This window comes from Tetrao urogallus (genome assembly GCF_951394365.1).
Source record: "Tetrao urogallus genome assembly, chromosome: Z".
Classification (NCBI taxonomy): Eukaryota; Metazoa; Chordata; class Aves; order Galliformes; family Phasianidae; genus Tetrao; species Tetrao urogallus.
The window spans coordinates 49,420,912-49,439,867 of NC_136816.1; the positions used below are offsets into that span (position 1 = coordinate 49,420,912).

Here is an 18,956-nt window from a genome sequence, read left to right on the forward strand (position 1 = left end):
GTATGGGAAAGTCTGCCCAAATCTACCAAAAATAATGCTTAAAACTGTCTTCACAGAGTAATGTACAATAAACTTTTCCCAGCTCCCCTATTGTTAGTAATGAAGCAGAAAACATGTATATAACAAAACTATCTCTCAGGTACTGCTGCATTTTCACCACAAGCAGGAAAATTAACACATTCCAAATGAAATGGTTCGGGCAAAGTTAGTTTCAGAATTAAATAAACAGACCAATGCAAAACATACTAACCCAAAGCCAAAAAAACTCAATTTATACACAATTTAAAAATTTTTAAAACAGTTTATTTCACCTAATTTTTTTCTTATGAAGAAACAGGAAAACCTAAACATTCAGCTGAGCTAGAAAGTAAGATATTGATAAACTTCCAACTTCTTACATTGGAAACAAGATACACCAGGGGATATGTGTACAAAGATGATCAGAAATTACCAGAATGCCTCTCAGCTATGGGAAAACCACATTAGTCAACTCCACATGCTCAGACAATTGGCACAGCTGGGAACAGGAAGAATGGTGTTAAAAGTACCACTGTAACATACCTTTATTACTAGGTAAATATCTGATGAGGGATAAGTGACAGAAAATACTGCTGATCTTGCCAGAGAAGACAGGTCAGTGGAGGGTGTATGAGAACGCAAGAATCCTCTCAATGAATCAGAGTTCAGGTCACAATGGAAATTTTCAGAGATCTTGAAAAGAAAAAGAATTTAAAATGTACTGCAAAGCAAAAATGAATTGAATGTTATTTTAAAATAAGTCAAAAGAAGTAAATGGAAATATAAAATAAAGAGCTGCAAACACAAAACAAAAGAGCTAGCATGACTACAGCAACCTAGATCAAGATGCACTTATGCAAAAGTTGAGTTATTTTTTGTAAGCAATTCTAATAGTTTTTAGAGTTAAAAGTTTTAAGTAAGAGATAAGTCAATTAAACAAAAGAAACAAAGAAAAGCTAAACATCCTAGAATTTTCACACTATAATGAAATTGAGCTGAAAATATGAATGAATGAACAACTCCATTCCTTATTTATGCTGTAGTGCACACTTGCCTTTTTCCTTTCTTTTATATCATAGAGAGCTATGCATGCAAACAAAGGCTCAATCTCTATATCAAACCTGTTAAGGAAAGACACACTCATTAATATTTTACTTTTAAGATCCTGTAAAACAAAAAAAAAAAGGGGGGGTTAGGCTGTCATTTCCTTAGAAAATGAGGAGAAACACTTCATTCCAGACCTTGGCTCTCTTAAAGTTTGGAGGATTTTTCTTTTTTTAGCTAGTGCATTTTATTAACTGACTTCAAGTGGGGAAAAAAATGAGATAAACTGCCAGCAGTGTATTTTCTGCGTTTGTCAGAAAGCTGGTCTCAGATATCAGTTAAAAATGATTCTACCATTCTTGATTTTTTTTCTATTTATCGCTATTATGAACAAAGATCAATCTAGTTTGTTTATAATAAATAACTTGGTCTCATCCCCAACTCCTTTTCATTCTGACAAGATAAAAAGTCTTGTAACTACAGATATAAATGGTTTTCTGCCAAAATCACACTAAAGCAAGAACAAGCAAGCACGTAAACTCTTTGTGAACAAGGAGCATACAATGTCAGTGTGTCTGTGGCAAGATGCTCACATGAATTGAGACACTGTAATTGAAAAGTGTCACCAAAGCCTGCCAGACCAGGATGTAAGAATACTTACTTCAGAGTCTGCAGCTTTACCAGAATCCTGTTGCCCAGGTGTTCCTTTGGGCGATCTGGCACTGGGCGTATTTCCACTGCATCTTCCTATCATTAAACAGTTCAAACGCAATTAAAATAATTGCAAATTTACACGCTTACATAACAGCTTCAAGTGATGTAACTGAGCCACAGCTACAAAACAGCACGTTCCCTGACTCAGCAGCCACTTCATCTCTTCAGTCAGAAAGAAAACTGATGTAAGTTTACAAATACCTACACGCCTCACCTGCATCTGGTGTGTTTCCCAAGTGAATGTGGCTTGTTTTGACACAAGCATTTTACCGGAACGTGGCCTGACTTACATCAAAAGAAGGCAGAAAGACCTCGGGCAACACCATGAGTTGGATACAACTGCTTGAATGCACATTCCAGATGGCTGGCAGGCATATGAAGGCCACACCTTCACTGTGTTATTATTCAAGGCAGATACACAAAAGCAAAGGAAGCAAGTATACAGGCCAGGAGTCACACTTTTTATGGTTGTGTGGACAGTCTCCATCCCACTGAAGCATGGCTTGAGTCCCAGAAGCCCTGTGAGCTCACCTCATCCACAGACGGGTAGAGGGCGAGGAGCTCGGCGTGCCTGTTGGTTCGTCGGGCTTCCTCATTCTGCCTCTCAAACTCCTCCGCGCTGACATGCCGCAGCAGGTTTTCCAGGCGGGGATCCGGCTGCAGGCTGCGCAGGTCAAAGTCAGAGGAAGCTGGGGCAGTCTTGGAGGTATCCTCAGGGAGCACGTGCACGGCCCTGGGCCCTGCCTGTCAGAAAACGAAGGAACAGCAAAACTTGTTACTGCCTGCTGTACCTTGGGCATCACGAGGTTTCTCTTGCCTGTCTTTCAGGCCTTTCTGCCTTAATTTCACTGCTGCCAGGGGGCTCACCAAGGAGAGATGGTGGGAGATGATGGTAAGCACCGTCCTCCAGTTTGTGCCTCTCTGCATCCACGGGGAAGAAAGGGAAAGGGCAGATTACCTTCAACTTTCAAAGTGAACACGGTGAAAGCCAAAGCACAGCGGGCAGTCGGCAGGGTGACATTGTAATTCTTCAGATCTCTGAGCCTGACTGCATCCACACTGAGGAGCAGGAGGCAGCTGGTGGGACTCCATCAGCCCACGGCCTACTTTGTTGCCCACACTTCCCTGACCAGGAGGTGTCAGGGGCATTACACAGCCACACCAGCCTTGTACCAACATCCCCAGGCTCTACAAATATTGGCGACAGAAACTCCCCGTAAGGAAGGGCTACCTGCTGCAGAGGTCTCTGTATACAGGACTTTTGCTTCCCTTGAGGGCAGCTTCTATATTAAATAACTTTTACCAAATATAATAAAAGATACCTGAAAGCTTGCTTCACTAGAGTCTGAAGTTTCTGATTCAAATGTTTGTTTCTGCAGATGCTTGTGAAAATCTTTTCGGGATCCCTTATTTTTCAAACTGCAAATGTATGAGTTCCCTTGGTTCCTTGCAGAGACAAAACCAAGCAAATCAGGATGGAACAAACAGGAATTAGGGGAAAATAAAACAGAAGAAGAAAAACTAAAAATCAAGCAATGAGGAACATAATTGCACAGAAGGACAGCACACCATAACCTGTATACAAAATGTGACATTTCGCGATGTTCCAATGTTTCATCCAACCATTGCAGCTTTACAGTGGATAGGAAGGATAGCTTGAAAATGAAGAAAATTCACTCGCATTGTTATATTCTCACCCTGAGACAGCAGAAAAATTCTGACCTAGGAATAAATTCAGCCCTGAGCTATTCATAAGACATAGTGATTATCTCAATGACCTTAGAAATAATGGTCAGAAACACCTGCCTTTTAGCTGGCTCTCTGCTTCTGCACCATCGAGCTCACTGCTTGTCTGAGATGTCATTTAGCATGCCTAGACCTAGCTGCTCCCCTTAAGTCAAGCATTTAGACTATTCTCTCCTTTCAAAAAATTTGCTAAATTCTGTAGTAGCATTTTAATAATCACTCCCCTTAGTCACACTATCCACCTTCATTCATTTTCCTTTCCATTGCAATTAAAAGTAGCATCTAAATATCTCAGTACCTTCATTGTGATGTCACAATAAGTCATTATTGATCAGGGAGACACCTTTTTATTACATTTTGGATACAACTGAATTATATATATATATAATTGTATTATGTATATGTATTATGTATATATATAACTATATTATATATATAACTGTATTATATGTATTTTAATATTAATTATTTGAATTTGAATCATTTATCAGTTCAAATGAAAACCAAAGGCAATAAAGATACAAGATCGACAAGATCTCTTTGGATGTGACCTTGCTTTGGAATTGCATTTACTACTTAGAATGGGAGAGAGGAATTATACACAACCTTCTTTTGAGACAAGAGGCTTTGTTGATTTTTTTTTTTCCACTACCTCCAGTGAAGGACCACTTTCCACTATCTCCAGTGGAGGACCACTTTCTTGCTCCTCCTCTTCAAAGGAAGGAGCAGGGGAGAAAATATGATAAGAAAAAAAGGTTCTTGAGATAAGGATAATTTAACTAAAGAATAAAGAAATTAAAAACAAACAAAGGCTATGTGGAAGCAAAGACAGAGAAAACAATTATTCTCTACTTCCCATTAGCAAGTATTCCTATGTTCAGTCATATCTTGGGAAGCAGGGCTTTGATACACATAGAAGTTGGTTGGGAGGACAGATGTTTTAATAGCAAGATCTCCCTTTTCCTTCCCCTTTGCCAGGGTGTGATCCCATATGCTACTGAATGTCCCTTTGATCAGTTCAGATCAGCTCCCCTGGTGCTGTCCCCTCCCACCTCCTGCCCACTCCAGAATACTGGCTTGGATTGTGTGTCAGTGCTGTCCAGCCACAGAGAAAACGCTGGTTATGATATCAGCACAGTGCTAGCCACAAATGCAAAGCTTGTCGCTGTATGGGCTGCTGTGGGTAAAGTGAACTCTGCACTAGCCAGACTCACTACAACACACAGACCTACTACTGTGCCCAGACCCTCCTACTCACGTCCTACTTCTCTGAGGCGTGAGGACCACAACCTTTTTTCCTCTTTACTGTGCTACTCCCACCCTTCATATCCAGGAGTGGACAAGAGCTACATACACACACCTCTCGCAGCTCTCCAGATTATAAACTGAGATCTGCCCTATGAATCTTTGTCTCATAAACTGGCAACCACTGACTTTTCAGTCTTCCTCAGCATGTTGGAAAGCTTTCTATGAGTACTCTTTCTCTCTTTACTCCTTTGCTTCCTCTCAGATTTGTTTTGAGAATGATGCCATAAGGCTCCCAATAATAACCCCCGATTTACGTGACACTAAAGCATCTTTCATGCTTTCTTTCTCTTTGTAATTTTTAGTAACCTGCCTGCATTGTTAGCCATCAAAGATCAGCTTTCTGGGAGGCCTCAAACTCAATAAAGTATCTGCAAATTTGCCTCATCTGAATCAGCGAGACAGTAAAACACCCTAAAAGCCTTTTGAAGTGTATTTCTCTGGCTCCATTCACATTTCTACACGCGCGCATAACAGCAAACACAGCCACACAACACTGTCTGTGGCACCTACTGGGTTGCTCAGTCCTTATCTGTGTGCACAGACAAGGCTGGCCCGTTACAGAGCACTCAGAGCGGAGCTGTGTGATGGAGCGAGCACAGCGCTCTGCGCAGTGTAGGTAGGGAGCCTGCAAAAACCCACCAGCTTCTTCCTGGTGACTCACCATGTGCACTTCTGAGAACTGAACCTGTTTCATAGGCCCCTGGAGGAAGTCTCCTCGCAGCTCTCAGCAGAGTGCAGAACTAACAACACAACTCTTTTACGGACAAGAGTAAAGAGACACAGAGAAAAGAGACTCTTTTACGGAAAAGAGCAAGAGACACAGTTAGAAAATAGTTTTTTCTAACTGATGCTATGCTAATAATCCTCACAGTTAGAAAATAGTTTTTTCTAACTGATGCTATGCTAATAATCCAATGATACTAGCAATCACTGCCAAGAACATCTCTAATCTTCTTTTCTCCTTTCTGGAAAGAAAGACTGGACAGCCAACAGCCGTATATGAAAATGGACAAAGTAAGAACTGACAATACTCAAGATGTGATTGTCCTTGCACAGAGTTTAGACAAACAAACACAAAATGATTCTTCAAGCATCAGAAAAAAGAACAAAAAGAAGGAAGGGATAAGAGGTCGAGATGAAGGATCATTGCTACACACTGAATATGAATTACATCCTGATTAATTCCTGGGGAACCTGAATAATTAAGAAGCAGGTACGAAAATATTCAGCAAAGCCCACCATCTCAAACAAGACAGTAGAGTAAAACTACTGAGAAATCCACTTTTATCTTCAGGTACTGATTCAACCTGTCATTCGCTCAGATTATTTATAACAACGCATCTTCTACATGCAAAATAGCATACCAGGTATTTTCTATTTCATTTACTTGTGGGTAGCTTACTTTCTATTCACAATCAGCCAGTCCCGGATATAGGTCTGAACACAGTCTCGTACATGCGAATCCAGCTCAACCCTGGGGAAAAAGCAACGTATGGGAAATATTTTAGTACCTAGGTCATGCCTTAAGGAAAAAGAAATTTAACTAAACATGCTGTACAGATAAAGGGCTCTCTGCTAGTCCACTCCCGTATGTTTATTGTATTGCTAAGCTACATTTCAGTTTTAAACAACAGGTGTACTGAATGAGTACACAGACATGTGTTTGGGTTGTTGTGTTTCCAAATTAACAGAAATGCATTTAACAGAGATAACCATTTGCCACACCGTGCGTTTCCTGACAGATGTTGCTATAAAGTACTGTAAAACAAAAGAAAGTACCGCAGGTACCTATCTTCTGTGTTTTTCCAAAACTTGTTAACAAATAGAGATATTTTTTCCAGAGGCATCAGCTCAGGTACTCTTTTATACTGAAATGGAGAAAATTCCAACAGCTCAACAGAATGTTGAGATCTGAAAATATGCTGTAAGCTGATGATTTTCAACTAAGCCTCTGTCAATATAGGGAGTTGGCAGACTGCTTGAGAGAATGGATGCTGACTGGCATTAAAATGTGATAAATTAACGTCAGTTTCCATAAATGTTCTGTCATGATGTTGTAGCACAATTTCCTTACTCCTACTCTGAAATATACTAGTGACCTGTGTAAAAACTGCTTGTTAAGTGAGGATGCATGTGATGCGGGAATGGAAGAAAGATGTAAAACTTCTCAGCACTTTCCACCAAGAGCTCTTAATAGATCTGCAGCCCAAGCTGGCTAACAACCCTTGGGGCTCAGACAAGCAGACCACTGTGTGCCAGGGTGGGATAAAGTAGCACATGCTGACCTCCTGCATCACATGGGACACACTTTCATTAGCAGGCAGCATATTAACCCTGTCTGGTCAGTGGCATCTACTTCATGTGCTTGGCACAGGAAGATACCACAGGAGGCACTGCTTGCATGCAAATCTCTGAAGCATGACCTTCCTGAATGCTTTCCTCCCTAACACACTATGCGTCCTTTACCTGGATTTTCTGTAACATCAATTTCCTTATGAGTGGTTTGAACGTCTCAATAGGGATTTTCTGTACAAAACAAGTCTGTTGAATGCACGTTTGTTGTTACTGACACCCCTCTTTTTTTCATAGATTCCTTAAAACATCTTTTAATACCACTAAGGCAGAAACAGAAAACTACTATTTTAAATGATAGGTGTATTACAAAATGATCCTGGAAATATGTCTCCATAGGGGAGAAGTGGTCTCAGCCTACAGAAATGAAAATAGTCCACCATGAATCGTCATTCCACCTTAGCCTCCATCTCTTTTGGCATGCTGGGAAAAAAACACTGAAGACAAACTGAAGGAGCCAGGCCCCAACCTGAACAAACATGCATACTTAGCTGTCTTTGCACACAAAGCAGTTTGGGGTTGACTTATGCTGACTTCAAATTTATCTGTTTGTTGCTGTCTGCAGACTTGGCTATGCTTTTGTGTTTTTATATGAGGGTACTGTTTCTAGCCAAACAATCCCTGGAGACTATTTTGTACACAATTTATAGAACTCTTCTAAACCCCACTAGCAAAATTTCCAAGACATCATTTTTTTTCACTGTAAAAAACTCTGCTGCCTATATTTTTCCTATTTATCAAACTAGCTTAAATATTTTGAGGACTGCTGAGTACCATTATGAAACATGGAAACTATTTTAATCTAAAAACTGATGAAAACAGTGGAAAGCTTCCTGATTATTTCATTAGTACCTACCTATATCTACCTGGACGCAGAAATGACTTCCACACTAGAAATCAACAGATACTCCTTCCTCAAAACCTTGTGATTATTAAGCAAGAAAGATACTGAATAAGAGACACTGAGTGATCTGATCAATGCCATGTAATAAACAGCCAAGAGGGAATTAAAAAAAAAAAAAAAAAAAAAGAAAGAAACTTTGATCTTACAAATCAACGTAAGGAGTCACAGTTATAAAATCATTTTTCATTTTTCATATTAGTTTCCTGTCCTTCTCCCCTGTTCTTTTTGATCTACTACTACCTCATACCTGCTGCTAACAGCTAGGCAGAGAAGCCCATACAAGACTTTAACCGTCCTAAAGAGAGTAACAGAATCAGTGGCAAAGTACACATGTTTAAAGTAACTGCATGACGGCTGAACAGATGGAGGACTGAGGTTAACAGACATTGACATCTTTCTGTTCAACACTTTTTAAAAATCTGTTGCATTTCAGACAAAGAAAAAGTTTCCTTACCCATCTTCTGGCATAGAAGGCTGCAGAGTCCTGCATTCTTTGGGTGTAAAGACAATGTCCAAGTCATCTTCAGGAAAATCACCAAGTTCATGCACCATTTCTGAGTCCAAGTTGTTCAGCTGTGTCATTAGGAAGCATTCGAAATCTACTGGGTCTACTGCATCATAAAAGGAAGGCTAATGAAAGAAATAAAGAGGTGTTTGTTTTAGCAAAAGATGTGTTTTTTAAAAGTGGTGGGTTTTTTTGTTTTTTTTTGGGGGGGGGGGCTCATTTCTTTTTCTAATTATCCCTTGTTTATTAAATAGAGGAACAGACTTCTAACCTTATGTATTATGCCATTGCACTGAATGCAGGGAAAAGTTGATAACAAAACAATTAGATGAAAAAGAAATGATGAAAAAGAAAATTTTAACATGCAGAAGAAGGTATTACAGCTAAAACCAAATATATGCCTATTTTCATTGCTGAGCTTTCACAGATACTGGTAATCTGCTTGATCTCTGTGAAGTGCACCTAGTCCCCCTCTTCCAATCTGAAAGGGCAGCAGCAAGCAAGTACAAGGCCAAGGTGACCAAGAAGAGAGTGTCAAGCTCACAGGGAGCTGGCAATAATCATAGTCATGCAGATGCCTCTCAGTTCTTTTGAATTTTAATTTTACTTCAACAGTTAGAATAGTAACTACACAAAAGATTACATGGAACTACTGAAATTGTTATTGCAAACCTTATATATTCACCATTTCTATGGCATTTGGCACTGCACCCTGACAGAGAGCAAATTTATTTGGCTGTATTTTATAAACCATCTTTATACAGAACATTCGATTCACAACAAAGTTTAACAAGTGCCAATCCAAAGTTTAACTGTGCCAAACATGAACGCTACAAAGCCACCTGTCTCTTTTTGTCTGTTCATTTTCAAAAACAGAGGCAAAAAATCTTGTTTATTGTACCTGTAATTGTTCTACATACACATAAATGTAACTTCATGTGTTGTTTTTATTATATTTTTCCTTGTGTAGATAAAAAAAGAAATTCTACTTTCTATATAGTCAATAAAAATAGCTTATATACATGCACAAAATAGAATACCTATCCAGCTGTGTACAGAGTTTAGCACTTCTTATTGTTGATTGTCTTGACATGTAACAAATAGTTCAAGAACTACAGCTTTAGAAAACTCTATTTTATGTTCTGTGAGTTCCTGAAACATCATGGACGCCTAAGCGCAGTTCAGAGCAAGGACCAAAAGAGCATTCAAATAACAGCCCTGCAATAATTAATTTACTAGGAGGAAATAATTAGCCAAAAATATCTTCAAATAGTCCTTGACTGTAAAGAATAAGGATTGTGTTGTAACACATTGACTCAATACATCTCTCACACAACTGCCTTCTGAAGCTGCCAACAACAGTTTGTCTCAGCCTTGATGAGACAGATAATTTATTTGGTTCTGATGGTGGAGTGTGAAGAAAATAAGGCTCCGGATGTCCTTAATAACGATACTGCCTTTATATGCAACACTACTGTGACAAAAGCCTCATCCAATATTCTGGAGCTATTCTTCTTATGTTTCTGTATTCTTGTCCATAAATACAATCTGCAGGCTAAAATTATGAAGTCTTCTCTCATTATTACTGGGTCCTACTAAAGGAAGACTGTCACGAAAGTTGACAATATTTTCACCTGAGTATGAAGTAAGTAACAGCGGTGTAGGAAATAAATAATAATTCTGTAAATAACTGTGCTTCACACAGAAATTTTATCACAAAAGGACAGTGAAGAATTCTACAACTTACGAAAGGACAAGGGTGCTTAATGGTAGCAATGCTCTGGTAGCTCCGAACTAACATGGCTCACGCACACTTTGCCACATCAGTCATTGTAGATAGGAAGGTTAATTAAAAATTATATGTATGGTATAATCCAAGTATTGGAAGCTTATTAGTGTTCTGGATATATAATAGGGGAAGTTATTCAGCTAATAAAAACTCAGAAACATTGAGAAAAGTGAAGTAGGTTTAGAAAAAATGCGCTAGAAACAAAGCATGCTGCATGTTTGAAAAATAATAGATGTGGCAAACGATGGAGCAGAGACCACTGAGACACATGTCAAATAAACCACAGGTTCCTCTTTTATTGCATCTCCACAGGAATGAAATGTCAGAGCTTACCCTTAAGGGATCAACAGCATTCTCCAGAACCAGTTTAGGGAAAATCTCCCTCTTTCTTTGCTTTTCTTACTCATAGGTAAAGTCTAAAACTGAGAATCATGAAGCAGTCATCTGAAGAAGTTCACAAAACTATAGGTTAAGCATGATCTGATTTATACCTAGCAAAGAGCTGAGCATACAGGCTCAGGAGTTCTGGGTAAATAGTGATCTTTATTAGCTTTTAACTTCTCATTAATATTCAGTATAGTCTTCAGACAATATCCGTGAAGTTGATTTATTATACTGCTAGTGGGTAAAATATTGCATGTTAATGCATGAATACATATCTAGAGCTGTGCAAAACAAAATGCAAAAGATTAAAGCAAAACACAGCTGCAATTTAAAAAAAAATAAACACCACATATCTTGTCAGTTGTTGAAGATGAAATGTTTTGCATGCAAAATAATGTTGCTTAATAAAATCTAATTTTCAGTTAAGCATTGCACATCCTTTCAGAAATCACAGTTTTCTGTTCCAGCAAGTCAAATACATCACATTTCATTATGCGTTGTAACTCTATCTTGTTGAAGACAAGTGGAAAAAGATGGTGAAAAAGGTAAATGAGAAGGAGGGCAATGGTCTCTCTGATGTGCAAAGTATAAAGTATACAAAGAAAGATAACTGCTTCTATCATGGAGGTGTGCAAAGAAATCATGCTATAGAAAATGCCACAAAGCATTACCACAAACATACCTTTTTAAGGAGGGTGGACTAGAGGCATGCGGATGGTGATAGCACACAAAATGGCAGCTGCGGCGGCAATATCCAGGAAATGAAACATTATCGCGTTTCTCAAGAGCTAAAGCAATTGTACGCCGGAAGAAGAGAACCCAGCCACCCCCGGGCTGAAAAGCCACGACCAGCAAGCTAAAGCACCATAGCACTTCAGATTGAGGAAGTGAGCTGTGGCGGGAGGCCCTGACACACGGGAAGTAAACGCTTACAGCTCCTGTTCTCCATTTTTCACAATCACTGGTGCACAAGGACTTCCTCCTCCTACTTTCTGGGTCTTAATCAAAAGAAGAAAAAAAAAGTATCAAAGTCCCAGACAAGCGTGGCTTTTTTTGGAATGGCATAGCACACTTGCAGAATAGTCATCCTCTTGAAAGGCAATAAAGAAGACCTGGCAACTTTTCCCTCTGTCATAAGGGCAGTGTCATACGGTCTGATTTCTGCATGTCAGGCTGAAGATGATTTGGACCATATAAGCACTGACTCAGTAAGGTTTATGCCAATCAAGACACTCTTCAGCATTTTTCACTTAACAGCACTGAAAATAAGGGTCAGTGCACAGTTTCGGCCACTGGCTCTGGGAATTGTTCGTTAAGCCAGGCAACAGCAATAGAGCTCAAGGGCACAGCATGAAACTGCAACAGAGGAGGGTCAGGCTGCAGCAATAGAGCTCAAGGGCACAGCATGAAACTGCAACAGAGGAGGGTCAGGAGAAGGTTCTTCACCAGAGAGTGGTTGGGACCTGGAACAGGCCTCCCAGGGCAGTGGTCATGGCACTGAGCTGCTGGAATTCAAGACTAATCTGGACAATGCACTCAGACACAGGGGCTGATTTTTGGTGGTCTTCTGTGTAGCCAGGAGTTGGACTTGGTGATTCTTATGAGTCCCTTCCAATTTGGGATATTCTATGGTTCTAAGCCTTGCTGAGTCTCCACCATACTCTTTTTCTTTTTTATTCACTGATCTCCTTTTGCAGATCATCTTTGGCCTCACACAATGCTTTTACTTGGTAGTAGAGCTGAATGTCTCTGTCAAGGCATGCCTGTATTATACTCCAATACTTAACTACTTCTCTTTGGTTTACAGTAGCATGCAGACTGTCTATTTCAGACTCTGAGGACCACTCCCAGTTCCTTCAAATGTGTAATCTTCCCGCTGATCAAGAAGGATTTTGATATTTAGGAATAAGACAATGGAAAGCAAAATGGACAAAAAAGCTCACTTAGTTTAGCCTAAAAATGTTATGTAATGCAGATGGATTATGTAGAAGACAAATTCAGAACTTACCAAATGAAGAGTAGAAAAGCCAGGAGTACTTAAGCTACGCTGGCAGAACTGTGCAAAGCCTGGTTGAAGGGTAAATTGCTTTCTCACTTCTGCAGAGGAGTACCTTTAATTAAGCAGAGAAAAAGCTTATAACTACAGTTATCCACATATAAATGTCAAGCCCTAGACATCAGCCAATTTAGAGTCCTGCCACAGAGTTTAGAAACATATTTTGATTATATTCTAGAATCCTTTTGCATTTTAGTTCATGTAGACCTCCAAAAATAATTTGCAGTCCTAAATAATTAACATCCTGACGCACTTTCCACAAGTTTCTATTATTATGTTAACCTTGCAAATATGAAAGGCCATGCAAGAAAGAATAATTTTGCCTTCAAGTCAAATATGGCTGCAAACTACATAGCAACACTTGCACCTTTGTTTCAGCAGATCAGAATTACTGAATAATAAACCATTATTGAAAGATTAATGAACATCACATAGGAAAATACTTTAATGAACCGTAAGTGACCAGCAGATGAAAGCAAGGCAGGACCACTCACTGTACGGTGTGAGCCCAGATTTATGTTAATAATGTAGTCTGCTCTGAACAACACCAGATGAATGAAAGCATGAATTTTGAAATCAGTCTGCACTGCCAGCTGAATGCTTGAGGAGAAATCATCTTAAGAGCTAACTAGCTGACTTCAGTGGGAGGCCAGTACTGAGTTTTTCAGATGTTAGAGTGATAGCACAGTTGTATGTACTTAGTGTGCAAAACCAGTAATCAGAGTAGCTTGCTCATTCTTCAGTGAAATAAATCAATAAATATTTAGTATGATTTAAGAACAATCAGCCCTGAAATAATGCCAAAATAAGTACAATACATTTCACCATGAATACTCAGGACAAGATTTTCAAAGAACAAGAGCCAGTTAAGCAGATTCTAAGTAAAAAGAAAAACCTTCTGGCCATCCACCCACCAGGGCAGCCAACACAGAGAGAGGAAAAGACTTTCTCTTCTGCATGAGATTCTCTTCCAACTCCAGCAGATATTAGTGGGTGTCTTAGATCTACCAGCTGCTGCATGGCAGAGTTTGCATGCTTGTTCTGCAGCTCTTCTCCCCTGCAGTCTCTTGATTTCCATGACTATTCAATGTGTTTGGTGACACATAACCTCTGGCTACTACTGTTCTTCACTGGTATGGCAAAACCCAGAGTGTGCTGAATCCATTTCTCCTCCTGTGAGAATGGGCATCTCATGGAAGGTATTATGGGCATCTCATTACAGGTTTGACTTCTAAAATGAAAGATGCATACATACAGGCAGCTGTTTGGAGGTTGCACCAGTTTTGAGAGCAACATGGTTCCACTCTAGAGGAAGCAGTAACAGCAGACAGAGAAAAGCCAGAATTAAGAGAAAGAAAAGGGATTCACTGTCAGCAGTCAACACTGGTATTCCAAATACCAGGCAAAACAAGACTGGAATTTTTTTTAAAGGTGATTCCATAATAATATAAGCAAGAAGCCATTAAGGAACTATGAAGAAATCTGGGGATTTTCTCATTATTTTTGCCCTATTTTGAAAAGGAAAGCTGGTTGTATATCACAATTATTCTTTTCATCTTTCCACTGCAGACAGTATCTAATTGTGAATATGTGTAACAAGGTATAAAGCTCGGATTATTCAAAATTATGATTTTCTTTCAAACAGAGCAAGTCGTTTTCTACCCTGTATAGAAGCACACTGATGAAAGCAAAAGACCTAGCAGCTTGTCAAAAACCTATGTTACAGTGTATTGCAGAAGTTACTGCCAAAAAAAGAAAAGACATAAATTACACCATGTAGGGGGTCATCTTTGAACAGGAAATGAATGTTTATTCACAAAAGAGGAAGCACGTATGTGGACACGGGGCCAGACTTGCTGCCTGGTAAAAACCTGTGCAAGTCAAACCAACTGGAGGAAAAAAGTTTTTTATGATTAGTTCCAGAGGCTCCAACAATACTCAGAAGTAAGAATTTGCAAAATAAATCACTCCAGTCAAGGAATACTCAGCTGGAAGACAACGTCCACACGTGGAGTCCTCAGTACAGGAGAGACACAGACCAAAGGAGGGCCACAGAAATGAACCAAGGCATGGAACACCTCTCCTGTGTGGACAGGCTAAGAGAGTGGGTGCTGTTCAGCCTGGAAAGAGGAAGCCCCAAGGAGACCTGAGAGTGGTCTTTCAATACCTAAAGGGAATCTACAGGAAAGAAGGGGACAGACTCTCTAGTTGAGTCTGTTAGAACAAGGGGAAATGGTTTCAAGCTTAAATAGGGTAGATTTAGGTTAGATATAAGGAAAACTTTTAGATACTGAAGAACAGCCAGTGTGAACTCATAGAATCACAGAATCACCAAGGTTGGAAAAGACTTACAAGATTATCCAATCCAACTGTCACCTGTCACCAACAGTTCTCCCTAAACCATGTACCTCATCACAGCATTTAAACATTTCTTGAACACCTCCACACACAATGACTCCACCACCTCCCTGGGCAGTCCATTCCAGTGCCCGACCTTTTGAAGAAGTAGTATTTCCTAACATCTAACCAGAATCTCCCCTGGTGCAACTTGAAGCCATAATGATTTATCAGAGGCTACGATTTATCAAAGGGCAGTCACATGAAACCTTTTAATACTTTTCTGTGATGGCTTACTGGCCTCAGTAAGGCTTTTGATAGTGTGCTTCAAAGCATTCCTATAAGCAAAATAAAAAGATAATGTCTTGATGGAGTCATCATAGCTAGCTGCTTATCTTCTTAAAAAAAAACCACCAACCCTTATTCAAGTTGTGGTCATTCACAGTTTAGAAGAAGATTGTGAAGAGATTTCAAACAGTGTACTGCTGCAAACGAGCAAAGTAATTTGTTTTCATCCTAGTTCCAATCTACTATCTTATTTACAGCACTGACGGTGGTAATAATGAATACAATGAATAAATCTGAGTTCACATCAGACTGGAATAAATTGTGCAAAACAAGACTAGCGCTTAGCATGATCTCATAAACAGTCTGAAACCAGCACAGTTACACAAAAAAAAGAAACACAAAACTCTGAACTTAGGAATAAAACACATCAAACATAGAAATGCAAAAAGGGAAAGGAACTGTATAAATAAACAACCCCACTGCAGAAGACACTCTGAGAAAGAAGACCAAGACACATACTAACAGAATGCCCTACATGCAGAAAAAGGGAAGTTATTTCTATTTATTTCAGCCAATGACAGTGCTAAAGCTGATCTATACTGTAAGAATGCAGCAGAGGAAGAAGCAATTACACTGAAAAACCTGCCAAAGAAAACAGTGAGAATGTTAAATAGTTTGTGAAGGGTGACGAGAAAAGATTGAAAGAAGTGGATGTGTTCAGTACAAAAGAGTTGACTGAGGAGTGAGACAGCAGATGTCCTCAACTACATAGAAGATGGCATAAAGAAAACAGTGGCCATAAAGAAAACAGTGAGCAACTTATATCCATAAAGGGGAGAAGCAATCTTCTTATAGTAAAAAACTATATAATAAGTAACTGGGAAAAATGCTCTCACTTAAAAGGCAGTGGGACACTTGAGGTTATAGACAGTGTGGTCTACAACCCTGGACAACCAGCAGAGCTGCATCTGGGCAATTGTTTCCCTTCAGATCAGAGATGGGATCCAGTAGTGCTAACATCTCTATAGACAGCTCACTTCGGTACCTTTTTTTTTTTTTTTTAAGGACAAAAAGGAATCATCAGCTGAAAAGTGAAAGTATAGATTCTGGGGAGTTTTTTTCACAGAAGTCACTGCTGAATTCACAGTTGGTCAGTATTGCTGTGGTGTGTTGTAAGATAGTGTAAATCCAGGAAAAACAGAAGACTGCAGACTAAAGCTCTCCAAGATTCTTTACATCACTGGTCGCTCCATAGCACTGAAGCAAAGTAACATCAATTGGACTTCACTGCTTCATTGCATATCAATGTGATCAGCCTGAATGATGATGCAGAACTCCTGTGGTGTAAATCCTGAAGAAGCTGGAGCTCACCAGAGTTCCTGACCCATCCAAACAGGACAGCAGGGTAGCCAAAAAAAAAAAAAAAAAAAGAAGCCAACACTGGTGCTACTCTGCTGAAGAACCTTGTCCCATCAGCAGATATGATCCTCCAGCAGTTCTCATGAACTTCTGACAGAAAGTTGAGACACGCATTTCACAAATGCTCTCCAATGTGAAGTATACGATTTGCATAACATATTAAATCAAGACTGAAATTGAAGTGACCACGGACCACATCTGTAGGTTTTTTAAATTGAATTTAATTTGTAGGTCAAATTCTGAGACGCATTGCAAGGCAGAGTTTATTGCAGGCTTGGAGACCTGACAATTCGGGTTACAGTTCGTGCTCAACAAGGTATAGGGAAAGGAAGATAAAACAGCCATGTATTCTGCGCTCTAATGTATGTTACATCCATGGTTGAGCACCAAGAGGTTCAGTAATTAAAATGGTACGAATGTACATAACGCAAGGAGCTAGTTCTGTGGTTTCACCTACAGAATTCTGCTGAACAGTGTAGTTCTTTGAAATCTGTTTAAAAGCAAGGACAACAGGAATTTCTGTCATATGGGTATCATGAAAACTTAAACACAACTAGAGCTTTATAGAGAAAACAGAAGGAGAATAGCTTTGAAGATCATCTACTAATTTGAAAAGCAGAACTTCACAGGAAGAAAAAGAAGATCTTAAAGGTATGCTTCACACATCTACTGATCCAGTTATCCAAATGAAATTAAAAGTTATGCAGTAGATGGAGGTATCAAGAGTAAATTTAGACAATCTCTTCCAGAAGACTGAGGAACAGTGAGTTGTCCTCTTCAAGAGACACCTACATAATGACAGTAAGAAAAGACGAAAATGAAATGGAAAGAGATTATAAGAACCATCTCCAAGGACAGTGAAACACTCAGATTTAAATGCATATAGATGAGAAAACCTTGTAGTGAAATAGTGAAAACCTAGGCTTGACAGGTAAAATACTCAGTCTTGGCTACCCTGAGGAATAATCCCTTCCAACTGACACTGACACAGAACATTCTCCAGTAGCTTTTGTTCTTTTTCTGAGTTCTTAATCATAGAATCATAGAATCATCAAGTTTGGAAAAGACCTCTAAGATCATGTAGTCCAACCACCCACCCATCACCAATAGTTCCCACTACACCATATCCCTCAGCACAACATCTAAACATTCATTGAACACCTCCGGGGATGGTGACTCTACCACCTCCCTGGGCAGCCCGTTCCAGCAAAGAATTATTTCCTAATGCCCAACCTGAATCTCCCCTGGTGCTACTTGTGGCCATTCCCTCCACTCCTATTGCTAGTTACATGGTACAAGAGGCTAACTCCTACCTCACCACAGTCTCTCTTCCAGCAGCTGAGCCTCCATTTCTCCAGATGGGATAATTGCAGTTCTTTCAACCCCTCCTCATAATACTTGTGCTCTAGAACCTTTGCCAGCTTCACTGCCCTTCTCTGAAAACAGGGCTTCGATGTCTTTCATGTAGTGGCCCGAAACTGAGCATAGTACTTGAGATGTAACCTCACCAATGCTGAGTACAGAGGGATGAGCACTTCTTTATTCCTGCTGGCAATGCTATTTCTGATACCTGGATGCCACCGGCCTTCTTGGCCACCTGGGCACACTGCTGGTTCATGGTTAGTTGAGCATCAACAATACCCCCAGGTTCACTTCCTCTACACAGTCTTCCAGCCACTCTGCCCCAAGCCTGTAGCATTGCCTGGAGTTGTTGTGGCCGAAGTGCAGGACCTGGCACTTGATCTTGTTGAACTTCATCCCACTGGCCTCAACCTCGTGATTCAGCCTGTTCAGATCCCTCTGTAGGGCCTTCCTATCCCCAGGCAGATCAACACTTCCTCCCAACTTGGTGTAATCTGCAAACGTAGGGTGCACTCAGTGCCCTTATCCAGGTCATCAATAAAGATATGAAACAGGATAGGTACCAGTACTGACCCCTGGGGAACACCACTCATGACTGGTCATCAGATGAACTACCACCCTTTGGGCCTGGCCAACCAGACTTTACCCAGTTCTTTACCCAGCAAACAGTGTACCTGTGCAAGCCACAGGCTGCCAGCTTCTCCAGGAGAATACTGTAAGCAACAGTGTC

General features: G+C 39.9%; 1 protein-coding gene across 1 annotated transcript in view; it reads right to left on the minus strand.

The window, feature by feature from the left end:
• DOCK8 (dedicator of cytokinesis 8) overlaps positions 1–18,956 on the minus strand; it is a gene marked incomplete at both ends in the record, with an annotated part of 80,316 nt that overhangs the window by 51,644 nt on the left and 9,716 nt on the right. The window contains 8 exons of the mRNA XM_079548342.1: positions 562–711; positions 1,073–1,139; positions 1,724–1,809; positions 2,308–2,520; positions 3,099–3,222; positions 6,233–6,304; positions 8,541–8,716; positions 12,773–12,875. Coding sequence (XP_079404468.1) covers positions 562–711; positions 1,073–1,139; positions 1,724–1,809; positions 2,308–2,520; positions 3,099–3,222; positions 6,233–6,304; positions 8,541–8,716; positions 12,773–12,875 — 991 coding nt within the window. The remainder of the gene's footprint in view (positions 1–561; positions 712–1,072; positions 1,140–1,723; positions 1,810–2,307; positions 2,521–3,098; positions 3,223–6,232; positions 6,305–8,540; positions 8,717–12,772; positions 12,876–18,956) is intronic.